The sequence below is a fragment of the Eublepharis macularius genome, chromosome 4 (assembly GCF_028583425.1).
Source record: "Eublepharis macularius isolate TG4126 chromosome 4, MPM_Emac_v1.0, whole genome shotgun sequence".
In the NCBI taxonomy this organism is placed as follows: Eukaryota; Metazoa; Chordata; class Lepidosauria; order Squamata; family Eublepharidae; genus Eublepharis; species Eublepharis macularius.
Window position 1 is genome coordinate 158,135,947 of NC_072793.1, and position 14,370 is coordinate 158,150,316.

The 14,370-nt window shown below is 48.0% G+C and overlaps 1 protein-coding gene across 1 annotated transcript; it reads left to right on the top strand.

The window, feature by feature from the left end:
- Positions 1-10,966: 10,966 nt before the first annotated feature.
- On the top strand, positions 10,967-14,370 carry LOC129327717 (killer cell lectin-like receptor subfamily B member 1B allele B). The gene is made up of 5 exons (XM_054976471.1): positions 10,967-11,003; positions 11,310-11,396; positions 12,160-12,314; positions 12,775-12,887; positions 14,186-14,370. Exons 1-5 carry the CDS (start codon positions 10,967-10,969, stop codon positions 14,364-14,366), a joined length of 573 nt encoding a protein of 190 aa, XP_054832446.1. The 3' UTR covers positions 14,367-14,370.

Consider the following 14,370-nt stretch of genomic DNA (forward strand, 5'->3'; position numbering starts at 1 on the left):
ATAATGGAGAGAGTATCGCTCCCTGTGGCACACCACAAACCAGTGGCCTACGAGATGACACCCTCTCCCCGAGCGCCACCCTCTGTCCCCGATCATGGAGAAAGGAGACCAGCCACTGCAGTGCTGTCCCCTGAATCCCCACATCGGCAAGGCGGTGGGTCAAAAGCTCATGATCGACCGTATCAAACGCTGCTGACAGATCCAGCAAAATCAGCAGTGCTGATCCGCCCTGATCCAGATGTCTGCGGAGATCGTCTGTGAGGGCGACCAACAATGTCTCGACCCCATGTCCCGGGCGGAAACCAGACTGGAAGGGGTCTAGGGCTGAGGTCTCCTTCAGGAAATTCTGCAGTTGCTTCTCTGCGGCCCGCTCAATCACCTTCCCCAAAAACGGAAGGTTGGAAACTGGTCGGTAATTGAGCAGGTCAGCAGGATCTAATGATGATTTCTTCAGAAGAGGCCGTACCACAGCTTCCTTCAGTGCCTTGGGAAAAACCCCAGATGTCAAGGACAGGTTTATAATCGCCTCCAAGGAATCCCGAAGCCCGTCAACACTGGCTTTCACCAGCCATGACGGGCACGGGTCCAAGGGGCACGTGGTAGGCCGTACCACATGCAGAATCCTGTCCACCTCTTCCCCGAAAAGAGGGCTGAAATGATCTAATATGGGTCCCGAAGACGGCCAAGGGGCCTCTAGTTCATTTACTGTATCAACTGTGGCTGGTAAGTCGCGGTGGAGAAGCAAGATCTTATCAGTAAAAAAGCTCGCAAAAGCCTCACAGCTTATCTCCAAATTCAACTTTTGATGGTCTCCACCTGATTGGGAGACCAATGAACGGACCACATTAAATAATTTAGCTGGGCGAGAGCTAGCTGATGCGATGGAAGCTGCATAATACTCTTTCTTCACAGCTTTCACCGCCATCTCATAGGACTTCATAAACAGCCTATAAGATGTTCTTGCTTCCTCGTCACGAGGTCGCCGCCACACGCGTTCAAGTCGTCTTAGCTCCCGTTTCTGTTGCCGCAGCTCCTCTGTATACCAAGGAGCCCAGCGATTCCGGCAGCAAAGAGGACGACGGGGGGCGATTTCATCGATGGCCTCAGAGAGCCGGACTTGCCAGCCCTCCACTAGCTCATCTAATGAACCACCGTGGAGCATTGGTTCCCGCAGAGCATTCTGGAACCCAATTGGGTCCATAAGTCTCCGCGGGCGAGCATAAATTTGCTCACCGCCCTTGCAGGAGGGGAGTGGCACGCCCAGCCGGGCCTTCACAACCGCGTGGTCTGACCATGGCACCAACTCTACTTTATCCAGAACCACATCCAATCCCATCCCGAAGATCAGATCTAGCGTGTGGCCTGCTTCATGTGTGGGTGCCGATACAAATTGGGAGAGTCCCAGTGTTGCCATGGCTAACACCAGGTCCGTGGCCTGTATCGAGGTGGCATCATCTACATGGGCATTGAAATCCCCCAGCACCATCAACCAGGGGTACTCCAAGGCCCACCCAGCAACCACCTCTAGCGCGGTAAGGCGTCTGCTGGTGCGCTGGGCGGTCGGTACACCAAGCAGACGGCCAAACTCTCCTCGGCATTCCACACCAGGCCCACACAATCAATGCCAGAGATCTTCGGGGCGGGAAGCAGCTTGAAGGAGAAACCCTCCCGGACAAGGACTGCCACCCCTCCCCCCCGACCCTCAGTTCGTGACTGATGAAGGACCGCATAACCCGGGGGGGTCAGCTCACCAAGAGCAACTGTTTCTCCTTCCCTCACCCAAGTCTCGGTCACGCATACCAGGTCCATATTAGCTGCCATAAAAGTATCATGCAGCATACTGGTCTTATTATTTATGGACCTGGCATTGCACAACATCAGTGTCGAAGGAGGATTTTTCCTAGCTCCAACACCGGCGTGCCTCGGGATGGGGCGTAGGTTAGAAGGGCACCGAGCCTTTCCACATCTCCGTGACCTTCTCCCTTTAAACCAGGCCCCACCGCCAGAAGAAGAAATGCTGAAACAGAGCATAAGCAATTCTAAGACTGACATATTAAACAACATGGAACTGTCTATTAGGATCATACTTAAAGCAGCAGATAGTACATAAGACAACAGACAGTACATAGTAGAGAAGTCCATGGTCCCTCCCTCTCTCTTTAGAGAAGCATCTTTTTGAGACCACCTTCTTACAGTATAGCCCTCCCATCTGAGTAGAAAGCCCTCTTGAATAATTTGGTTTTGCATCATTTATGGAAAGCCAGGAGAGTAGGAGCTTTCCTGACCTCTTCAGGCAGGCCATTTCATAGGGTGGGGGCAACCACACAGAATGCTTATATAAATAAAGAAAACGCATTATAGGACCTGTTAAAACTTTTGGAAAGAACACAGACACATTAACCTGTATGTAACTAACCTTGATTATAGTTCTTCCAGTTACTGTTAGCTAGAAGCATTATTTTATGTTAGACCTTGTAGAATTATGGGCTCTAATCTATAACCCACATAAGGATCTACAGAATCTTAGTTCTTTGCCTTCATAGTTATGCTAAATTAGTTGCCTTTCGATTTTTACAGATCCTTTCCAGGGTTCCCGCTGGCACTGGATTGCTCTATGGATTGGATGGACTGGAAATGCCATCCTGTTAATCACTGTGATACTGCTGGGTAAGTTTAATTATTACAATAGAAGAAAAAGAAGTGAGAGAGGCACAGTTATGGAAGTACTCGTAATTTACATATATATGTAAATTACGAGTACTTCCATAACTGTGCCTCTCTCACTTCTTTTTCTTCTATTGTACTATTTATGTGGAAGTGAAACAACCCCCCTCTTTTCTCTCATATAAGTTTAATTATTAGCAAAAGTGCCAAAATCCATCTATAGCTTCATTTTTTTAAATGCTGGCATTCATAGGATGCCTTGTGCTGCTGGCCTTCAACAGTGACTATTCCTGAGAGGAGAAAATATCACATGGGGTTCTGAGGCAGATTGAATACTATTTTCTCCTGGTTCATGCACCATTTTTCTAACTCATAAGATCCAAAGGCAGCCATGAGTTCAAACTTCTGCTTTTCATTATTTCTTTGTTTGCTGTATGGAAGGACTATTTTTTTCACCCACAGCAGTTTCTAAAGCAGGTTACAATAAACAAAAAAAATCACTAAACCAGTAATAAATCAAGTTGTGTGTGATGTCCTTCTCCATAGTCTTCTAGATGTTCTGGCTACTACTGTTGCCTGTTTCATGGTGCCTGAGGAAACAGTGCCTCTTCCCCCACCCCAGGATGCCAATTTTCCCTTGAGGGACAGAGTTTCTCTCTCCTCCTTCATTGTCAATGAAAAGATGGATCATCTTCCTCTGGATAGTTGCGGACAGTGAAAGGCAGAGTGGGGAACTGAGGAGGGGTGCTTGACCCTTTTCCCCAGAGCTGCAAACAAGGGGTGGCTAAGAGGAAAAAAAATTGTGGCTCCTGTGTACATTATGAGCCCAGGAAGCTAAACAAGTCATGTTATTTGTTTTCACATGATATTTAGGTTAAGTCAGGGTGATGTGAGGGGTCCAGAAGGAATCTTGGGGTGGGAGGAAGCATGGTGGTTCTCAGCAATTCTGCTTTTCCCCAGCCCTCTAGATGGTCTGGCTGCAGCACTTATTTATCTATTTCATATTTTAATGGGATTAGCAGGCTAGTTGTTTGCCCTGCTCTTTGAAGGGTGTAATGAAAAGGCAAGGAGCTGAAAGAGGGGTAGTTATCATAGTCTGTTGCAACAGAAATTGACAGGAGTCAAGCGGCACCTCAAAGTTTAATACAGTTTTATTTCAGCAGAGGCTCATATAGAAATAAATTAACTCATACCTCATATGTAAATATCTGCCTGGCGGACATCCACTCAGAATCTGAGGAAGCGGGTTCTAGCTTAAAAGCTTATGATGGAATAATATATGGAGAATGGGAGAATCATATACACTGCTCTGCACCCATTGGAAAAAGGGTAGGATAAAAATGTAGAAGGGGGTTGAGATTATAGATCAGTACAGTGGAGAGAAAAGTGGTGTGGATGTGTGTCTTTGTGAAAGTGTAATTAGCTTGCCCACTCAGAGGACTAGAAAGGCCCAGACCACTTGCAGGTTTAAGCGCCCCTTTCAAAATGCGAACACGTGATGCACATAAAAAACAAACTGTGAATCTTATTAAATGCCCAAAAAAATCAACAAGTGTTAAATGTGAGACTTCCTTTCAGCTGGAGGCCCAGGCCAAATGGTCCTCTTCCCCCCACCATTGGCCCTGGTTATTAGACTTTCACTTTGCATGCTATTAAGGCTATGCCCTGACAGTCTCGTATTCTTTGAATACGGTTCTCCGGCCGTGAAAGCCTTCGACAATACATTCTTTGAATATTTCATTTTATGGGGGGGGCGGGTTCAATGTATTTTTTAAAGCAAGTAGATACCAATAACAATGGCAGTATCTCCAAGGTGCAGACTGGAAGGTAGGAAAGCCATCTTGTATAGATTTCACTATATAAAAATGATATTGAGCATGTTCCTTTCATCTAATTTCCTGTGGATGTGAGTCTGTGTGAACAAATGTAAGAGTCAGTGTGGTGGAGTGAGAGGAAGTGGTGGGTGGTAGTAGCCTTTTAGAGCTTGATTGCAAGGTCTTCCTGACCTCCTCTTGAGCACTCAAGAGTTCTAAGATTTAGAAAGATACAATCATTAGCTTTTCTCCATTTCACCTGTTATCCAGACAGATAATTTATTCTGTTGGTTTTATATGTGTATGCAGGGCTTCTTTTCAGCTGGAACGCAGTGGAACGGAGTTCCGGAACCTCTTGAAAATGGTCACATGGCTGGTGGCCCCACCCCCTGATCTCCAGACAGAGGGGAGCTTAGAATGCCCTCTGCGCTGCAGCACAGAGGGCAATCTAAACCCCCCTCTGTCTGAAGATCAGGGGGCAGGGCCACCAGCCATGTGACCATTTTCTCCGAGGGCAACCCACTGAGTTCCACCACCTCTTTTCCCAGAAAAAAGCCCTGTGTGTATGTATCTTTTAATGGAGATTGTCCAGGACAGGATGCTGACCAAAAAACAGGAGATGAAGAACTGACTGAATTCTTCTCCCCAGATCTCCATCAGGAGGCAACTGCAGAAGATGACTTTGCAATAGAAAAAGTAGTTATGTGAATTCATCCTAACCTCTGGAATCTGTGAGAAAAGGAAAGGCAGCATAAGGGGCCTGTGTGCAAATAGAGGGGAGGAGGGATGTGCGATTCGGCTTTCTGAATGCCGAAAGAAAGCCGAAACAAAAGTGTTTCGGCTTCTTTCGGGTTAGCCGAAACGTTTCAGAGAAAGCCGAAACGTTTCGGCTAGCCGAAAGAAAAAAAGCCGAAACGTTTCGGCTTCTTTCGGCTTTTCAATGGGAAAATGCCTCTGTCTTCCCGGATGTCTGGGGGAGGCATTTTCCCACCGAATCAGCCCAAAATTGGTGGGGACCTTCCTCTAACCCCTCTCTAAAAACCCCCCAAGTTTCAGACCGATTGGACTTTGGGGGACCATGTTATGGCCCCCCAAAGCAGGCCTCCCTATCCTCCCATAAGAAAGCGAAGGAGCAGCATATTGTTAGCATGCTGCTGCTCATCTTCTTCATTATTTCCTATGGGGGAAAAATGAAGACGCAGGCTTCCTTTGCCAGGGGTGGCATTTTGCATGCAAAATGCTCCCTTACCCTCAGGGGCCCTTCTCCCACCCTTCCTCCCACCCCCCACCAAAACTCAGACTGCTCCCACTTGAGGGGGGCATTTCATGGCCTCCCCAAGTAGGTGCTCTTTTCTCTACCACTGACAGCTGGGGGAGGCTTGTCTTGCCAGGGGTGGCATTTTGCATGCAAAATTCCCCCCAGCCCTCAGGGGCCCTTCTCCCACCCCTCCTCCCACCCCCCACCAAGGCTCAGCCTGCTCCCACTTGGGGGGGCCATTTCATGGCCTCCCCAAGTAGGTGCTCTAATCTCTACCACTGACAGCTGGGGGAGGCTTGTCTTGCCAGGGGTGGCATTTTGCATGCAAAATGCCCCCCAACCCTCTGGGGCCCTTCTCCCACCCTTCCTCCCACCCCCCACCAAGGCTCAGACTGCCTTGGTGGGGGTGGGAGGAGGGGTGGGAGAAGGGCCTGTCAGGGCTTGCCGCCGCTGCCGCTGGGCGTGGCACTGGGCGGTCTGCTCCTGACGTCACAGGGGGGCCAGGGACTCTGCAGGACCCTGCTCTGTGGAAGGAGGGGCGGTATACCTCACCCAGACTCCCTCTCAGTCCACTCGCTGGCCTGCTCAACCTGGCCTGCTTACCCTCTGCATCCTCCTTCATCTCCTCCTTCCAGGACTCTCCTCCAAGCCTCCACCCTTACATCTTACTGCTCTCGCTCCATATCATCACTCCTCACTCACACCCACCACCACAGGGCTCTTCCCAACCAGCTTTTATAGGGCTTCCTTCTACTGCCCCACCCCTCTTCCAGCCTGGCCTTTGGCTGCACCAAGCAGTTGCAGCTGGGGTAGCTGATCTGGCCCCACTGACCAGCACCAGCTGTGCCTTGTTCTCTGGCTGCCCAGCCTCCCTGCCTTGGCTGATTGCTGAAGGCCTGTCCAGCTACAGTCCCCTGGCTAGCAGCCCAGCCTCCCTGGCTGAGCTGATGGCTGAAGGTGGGTCCAGCTGCGGCTCCTTGGCTGGTTGCCCAGGGCTTCCTGCAGAGTGCCTCCAATAGCCCCACCTGGAGTGGCTTGGCTTTTGGCAACTCCTGGGCCAGGCTACTATTTTCTAGCTGGGGCGTGGCTTTGGGTTGTTGGGGCTGCTGCTGCTTCTCCTCCTCAGGTAAGGTCTTTGGGTGGGTGACTGCTGGGCTCCCAATCCCTCTGCCCTTGCCCCCTTCCGCCTTGCCTAGCCCCCTTTCCCTCCCTAGGGGAGTGGGACTCGCTGGCCTCTCTCTGTCTCCCCCTGCCTCCCGAGGCCCTGGGCTTTTGCCCCTTGCCCCTGGCACCGGCAGGTTCTGGCTCCATTTGCCTGTGGGAGGTGTTGACCTGCTGTCCTCCAGCTGCCCCCTCTGCCTGCCAGTCAGACCGGTTGACCTGCTGTCAGCTGGCTGACCAGTTGACCCACTGTCAGCTGGCTGACCAGTTGACCTGCTGTCTGCTGGCTGCCCCCTCTGTTTGCCCGTCAGCCCGGCTGACCTGCTGTTCCCTCCTACCAAGTCTGGGGGCTGGGACCCAGACCCCGGACACGGCCCCTGAGGGCTGGGGGGCATTTTGCATGCAAAATGCCACCCCTGGCAAGACAAGCCTCCCCCAGCTGTCAGTGGTAGAGATGAGAGCAGAGCACCTACTTGGGGAGGCCATGAAATGCCCCCCCCAAGTGGGAGCAGTCTGAGCCTTGGTGGGGGGTGGGAGGAAGGGTGGGAGAAGGGCCCCTGAGGGTAAGGGGGCATTTTGCATGCAAAATGCCACCCCTGGCAAAGGAAGCCTGCGTCTTCATTTTTTCCCCATAGGAAATAATGAAGATGAGCAGCAGCATGCTAACAATATGCTGCTCCTTCGCTTTCTTATGGGAGGATAGGGGGACCTGCTTTGGGGGGCCATAACATGGTCCCCCAAAGTCCAATCGGTCTGAAACTTGGGGGGTTTTTAGAGAGGGGTTAGAGGAAGGTCCCCACCAATTTTGGGCTGATTCGGTGGGAAAATGCCTCCCCCAGACGTCCGGGAAGACGGAGGCATTTTCCCATTGAAAAAGCCGAAAGCCGAAAGAAAGCCGAAACAAAGCCGAAAGCCGAAACGGCTGGCCATTTCGGCTTTCAGCTTATTCGAAAGAGATTCTTCTTTCGGCTTTCGGCTTTAGCCGAAATTTTTTGGCTTGCACACCCCTAGAGGCTTCCTTAAGATAAAGTCCACATGAGGCTTGTTGCTTTAAAAAAGGAAAAGTTATTCTTCATTGATACTGAAATTAGTACTGAAAGGGTGGTAGGTAAGATAGGCATAAAAATGTTACCCCTGAAGGCTGGAAAAAGAGAGAGTGGAGGGGCAGCTGAAGGAAGGGAAGTCCCCGAGGGCCAAGCTAGATGTGATGGTTGGTTTGAGTCCAGGTTCCTGGGACCAAACTCGGGTCCCCCACAGCCACACAGCAACTGCAGGAAATGGCTGTTAAAAAGGAAAGGAGAGCCTGTTCAGGCTTGGAATTCCATTTCAAGAGAAGAAAGGGCTCCTGCCTTCTCCCTGAGCCATTTTCTTATGCTGGAATAATGTGGTGGGGAGGAGTTACTTCCCCATGTTTGCCGATCCATAGCTCCCCCTATTATGACCCCCCTCTGAGTTGCCCAATCACGCTGACTGAGAAGAAGACCCCGAGGAGCCAAAGCCAGGGAAGCAGGAGGACGAGGAATCAGGGAAGGCCTGACAGAGGCAACTGCTGACCATGTTCCAGCAGTACCACATAGGCTTGCCATTCCCCCGCCTGGGGCGGGGGATCCCCTGCTCCCACCTCCTCCCCCCCACCTCCACTTATCTAGCCAAGTTCCTTGTCTCTATCTCCAGTTGATGCTCCCAGGTCTCACTAATGAGGCCTGAGGCCCTTCTCCAGGGGAGACTTGACCAGGCCCGCCTGCAGAGTGTAGGACACCCTGCCAGTGATATTTTGGTGTGAGAAAACAGCTCAGGGAGAAGGTTTTATCCTCGCAGCAGTGTTCCAAACCCAAACAGGCTCTTCTTTATTTTAACCACCATTCCCCGAGTTGCTGTGTGGCTGCAGGGAACCCAGACCCATCCCTTTAAAAGCCAGGGCATCTAATTTGGCTCTGAGATTGGCAATCTAGGTAACAATGGAACAGCAGCAGAACAGACAAGGGGAGGGCATACAGAGGATTTTACCTGTCTACCTGGCTATGGTCTCCCCCTATAGGGTTGCCAGGTCACTGGTGTGGCCGAACGGAGGATGCAGGATGGGTCACGTTGGGGGGCCACTTACCTCACACATGCGAGCTCCAGAGCTCCTCTGTGTTGCACCAGGAACAACATCATTCCTGGTTAGATGTGGAAAAAATGGGTTGTTCTGGGGCCAATTGAATAAAAAATGGCATCAAGCACTAATTTGGGGGGCAGTTTTTATTCAGTTGCCCCCCAGTGTGACCCATTATTTCCATGTCACTCCAGGAATGATGTTATTCCTGGCATAATACAGGACACGTGGGAGGCTCTGGAGCATGTGGGGGCACACTTTGCCCTCCCCAATGTATTCCCACCTCTTTTCCTCCTGCTGGCCAAGTGAGAGGTGGTGGAGGGCAGAGTCTGGGGGTAGGGAATCTCCTGCCCCCACTGGACAACTGGCAAGCCTACCCCCTTACAGTCCAGCTGCAAAGAGAAGTTTCATCATGCTTCACTTTCAACAAGGAAGAATCTGAAAAATATTCAGCCACATTCTGAACAGGCACAAAGAGAAAATTGCATCTGTGGGTTCTGAAGAGACAAGTGCTAGCAGTATAGTAAAGCTTTCGGAACTGGGCCAGAGAACATGGATTTTCTCTCTCTCTCTCTCTTTCACACACCCACACCCACACCCACACCCACACCCACACCCACACACCCACCCCAAAAATGGGGGTCAGGGGGAATTGACAAGCCCGAAGAAAACTCCTGATTTGTAGAAAAAAGTGAATTGTTGGAGGGCAGGAAAAATCCCCAAATCATCAAGGGAATGTCTGCTCCTTTGAGAATAATAATCCAAGACTGCAGTGTGAGATCTTGGTGACCATTTGAGGTAGGTTACTAGGCAACTTGCAACCAATGTTGTGGAGGATTCCAAACCCCAGTGACCGTTAGCACAGACGAGTGGTGAGAGAGACCAAAAAAGTTAAAATAGGAAGGAGGAAATGTAAAGCCGAAGGGTAGAGGAGAAAATAGAATGTGAAACTGCATGAGGAAAGGGAACAGAAAAGGTGGGTGAGTGAGGGAGCAGAGATTGCCAGGGGCAGAAACACAAAAAATGGAGGTTGGTGTGTGGGAGAGAAGGTGAGAGAAGAGGCTGCAGGCACTGCTAGGAAGAGATCAAGAAGAAAAGGAGGAGTGGGGAAATGAGATTTTCCCCCACAAGTCCTTACTGGTCCCTCACTTGGTTATGTATTTGTGTGTATTTTTCTACTCTTTGCACCCATGATCTATCATGCTAATTACAACATGCATTATAACTAGCTTCCTGGCACTCTAAATTACAAGGTGCTACTGGACCCAAAACTTGCTCTTCTTGTACAGACTAACAGTCTCCCCCTTGAAACTATCTTACAGCCATCTAGTGGCAGAAAGTGGTCCTGTGGGCAAAAGAGAAAATAATGTGTGCCAGTTATGGTTCTGCCCACCCTGATTTCACATGATGTTGGGAATACACCCTGGAAAGTGAAACAAAGAGTGAACCTTGGAAGAATTTTTTTCTTTTGATGGTCTAGATAGGGAATTTATCTGTTCCAGTGCAAGACTGAAGAGGAGTCCTGTTTTGGAGAAGAAAGAAATCTGCAAGTTGTATAAATTTTCCCCTGAACTTTTATTTGGGCTCCTTTTTCTTAGCACCTTTTAGTTAAATCGCTCACTAAGGAGTGATGTAATGATCCTAAAGGGTCATTGAGGAGAGGCATTAAGAAGGAGCTACCATCTTACTACCATCTTCCATCTAGTTCCATCTTCTGCCAACCACTAGGAACAAAATATTTCATCTTCTGCTCCTCACTAGCAACAGTTCTTCCACCCTTCTGGACATTGTACCAAAGACACTGGTCAGTATCCCTATAGGAACTGTGACTTCTAAGATCACTCTTGCACCCTGAGACTTTGGGGTGGAGTCTCTATATCATGTACCTGAGGATCATCTTAGCCTCTGGTTCATGTTATTTTTTTCTGGACAGAGACCGTTTAGGCTGCCAATAAAACCCACTGCTCCTTTGACATGTCCCCAACACTGCCCATTCCTGCTCCTTCATGTGGTAAAGTCACACGTGCATCAGGGGCACACTGATGCTGGTCTGTCTCCAAGTATACCAGAACATCTCCACAATACACCGACTTGGTGACTTAGTTGCTATGCCTCTCCAGTAGATTGATAATCCTAAACACAGTTATCCCAGTCTAAGCAAATTGATTTCAATGGTCTTAGACTAGAGTTACTCTTCTTAGGATTTCACTGTTAACAGTGGATAACACCATCCCAACACCTACATGTACATTCTTATTTGAAGTTTTTCAGATTGGACAACTCAGGGGTGCTCTGAAGTGCTCCTGGACTTCTCCAGGAGGCAACAGTGGAATAAATAAGCCAGGCCTGGAGACTCTATCTTATTTGCAACAGTATTTCTGCACGTCACTTGAAAATATATCAGGTAATTTCAATCTTGTCACTTGCTTGTGGAAATATTATTTAAAATACCCACACACTGTTATATTTTGATCCTATCAGGCTGAGAGCCAGTTTGGTTCAGTGGTTGAGTGTGGGACTCTAGTCTGGAGAGCTGGGTTTGATTCCCCACTCCTCCACTTGAAGCCAGCTGGGTGACCTTGGGTGAGTCACAGCTCTCTCAGAGCTCTCTCAGCCCCACCCACCTCACAGGGTGATTGTTGTGGGGTAATAATAACACTTTGTAAACCACTCTGAGTGGGCATTAAGTTGTCCTGAAGGGTGGTATATAAATTGAATATTGTTGTTGTTATTATTATTAATTCATGCACTACAAAGTGCATGAGGGCTATTGATCATACATGTTCTGGGAGCTTCATGCATTCCAATTTCACGTGGACCCACTGCAGATAGGGACCAAGGTGCACAGGGACAGGGGATTCTGCCTTCCTCCCTCACGCAATTTTCTTGACCTGCAAAAGCTCTAGAGCCACTATCTACCTTGTTAGAAAACTTACAAGCACCCACCTCTTTCCTGACACACTCCTGATGCTGTCAACTTCTACGGCTTTTCTAGGATTATATTAATGTAGCATTGGCATCCCATGGCCCAGCGTATCTTCCAAGTATGCCAGCAAACAGATTAGTCACCAGCCTGAACCATTCAGAGGCAAGTTTTAGAATGGCTCGCTTTGTGTGTTGATAAACATTTAGTTTTTGAAATGCATATATTCCCATCTCACTTCAAGAAAACTCCAGCTGCAAAGTCTGTCCTCACAACTGGTACCTTCATAAGCAGAAGTGCTACTGGATCTCCACGGAGAAACTAACTTGGAACAAGAGTATGGAAGACTGCACAGCAAAAAACTCTCAGATGCTGGTGATACAGAATCAGGACGAAATGGTAAATAAAGGCCAACAATTACTCCCCCCAAGAGGTTCAGTTGTTGTTTGTAAGCACCCCACCCCAACCTGATCCTAAATATATTTACATTGATTTCAGTGGAACTTCACTTTTCTGGCTGGAGCCCCAAACCCTCCCATAGGTCTATGTACCTGGAATCTAACTAGCTCTTCCCCTTTTTGATTTCACCCAAAAGTTAGATGTACTCATCCTTTCAAAGGAATGTGTCCATCCATTAATACTTGAGTGCACCTTACATTGGATTAAGTCACATTGAAGGTTATTTTATTGCTATTTGTGAGCAGTAATCAAGGATTCAACTCCTATGTAAAGCTAACCCCTTCTAAGCTTATTCAAATAAAAAAAATGACAAAGGGGGATCTGTATTTCTATGTAGTAACAGGAGGAAACTCTTACAAACTGGACTACAGCATTGCCAGCCCAATTATGTTGCTTGCAGGCTTTTCTAGAGAATGTCACCAAGCCAGGTAGACTGTTGTGGATTGGACTACGTGCCACGTCTTCTGAAAGAAAGTGGACATGGGTAAATGGTTCCTCCTTTGATGACAAATTGTGAGTATCTTATCCTACCGTTTGCACTCAGTTATTCTTTAATAGATGGCATATAGAACATACCAGGCTTGCCAAGATTCTCTGACAAGTCAACTGAAATTATTTGCCTTCTCACCATAAGTACCTCTACCTCTGATGGTTTTGCTGTTTGCAGTGGATCTTGGCTCCCTAGGTCCTGCCAGTCCTTGTGTTTCTTTATGGTAATAAGCATACATCCATCTATGTCTCATGTTGCAATACGATTAGGAAAACATGGCAGTTGTACACAGGGTACTACCAGTAAACACGAGGAGTAAACAACAGCTGTTCTCCCACTACCACTACTATTTAATTGAGGCAGGTTTCCCGTCCTAAAATCATCTTCAGAAACTACTGGACCTTTTTATTTGCCCTGGTATAATTTATTTGGAATAAAACCACCTTTTGAGTAAATGGATTTAGGAATGTATTTAGACCATTTGAGCAAGGGAGTGTCCTGACTTAGCCATAGAATCTATTAGTAGTATCAGCTGGGTTCAGATCTTAAATACTTTAAAAAGATCACCTTTGAATTTGTGCATTCTTTTTCCATTCCAAGCTCTTTCTACAAAAATGCAATCAAACATTTTCAAGAAGCCTTTTGCCAGTACAAACTCTGCAATATCTAGTGGCAACATTTTGAGAACTTTCCTATTGAGATCAGCAGTACTCTTACTATGGCTGGATGCGGCTGGAGACTTTTTGTCTCTTTTAGTTCTTTGCAGGCATTGTACTCTGCTCTAATACCTTGGTATGCTTTTTTAAAAAAAACAGATAATCTCAAACCTATATCCTCAAACATCATATGAGATAGCTTGGGTCTCTCTTAGGAGGTGCATCATCGTGAGTAGAGAGAGTCCCATTCTGTTTGTATGTGGAGAACAACTCAAGAGCCAAGCTACAAGTGACGAATTACACTGGCCTGGCAAGTGAACAGACTCACGTGTATTCCTCCCTGTTCACTTGCCATTCACTTGCGTTCCATTTGATCAAGTGGAGCACAAGTGAATGGAAAGTGAACAGGGAGGAATACACGTGAGTCTGTTCACTTGCCAGGCCAGTGTAATTCGTCACTTGTAGCTTGGCTCTCAGAGCAGGGGAAGTTCTACTCAGCAAGGCTCAGACTCCCCTGTCTTGATTTGATAGCATTAGATTGTGCCTAATAAGAAAGCCCAGAGGTGGCACGTATGAAACAAAGCCGCTTTAGTGCAGAGGCACAACAAGCAGATGGATGTTTCACACGTTGATAAGTGCTATCTGCTTTCTTCTTTTTGCGGCAGATCATCCAAACTAGATCCAGCTAAAGCAAATGACTGCGGGAAGCTGAATGGGAAGCAAATTATTTCTGAATCCTGCATTATTCCAACCAGCTGGATATGTGAGAAAAAAGTTTTAGTTATACAACTAGAGGTGTGCCCAATATCTCCATTCACATTTAAGGCTAGCATGAATACTGAATAAGCAC

What these genes read in the sequence shown, in the direction of transcription:
- LOC129327717 (XM_054976471.1), top strand. Translation starts at nt 10,967, where the DNA reads ATGTCCCCAACACTGCCCATTCCTGCTCCTTCATGTG. An exon ending in TACAGAATCAGGACGAAATG is followed by an intron (nt 12,315 to 12,774) that starts GTAAATAAAGGC and finishes TGTTGCTTGCAG; the next exon opens with GCTTTTCTAGAGAATGTCAC. An exon ending in TCCTCCTTTGATGACAAATT is followed by an intron (nt 12,888 to 14,185) that starts GTGAGTATCTTA and finishes TTTTTGCGGCAG; the next exon opens with ATCATCCAAACTAGATCCAG.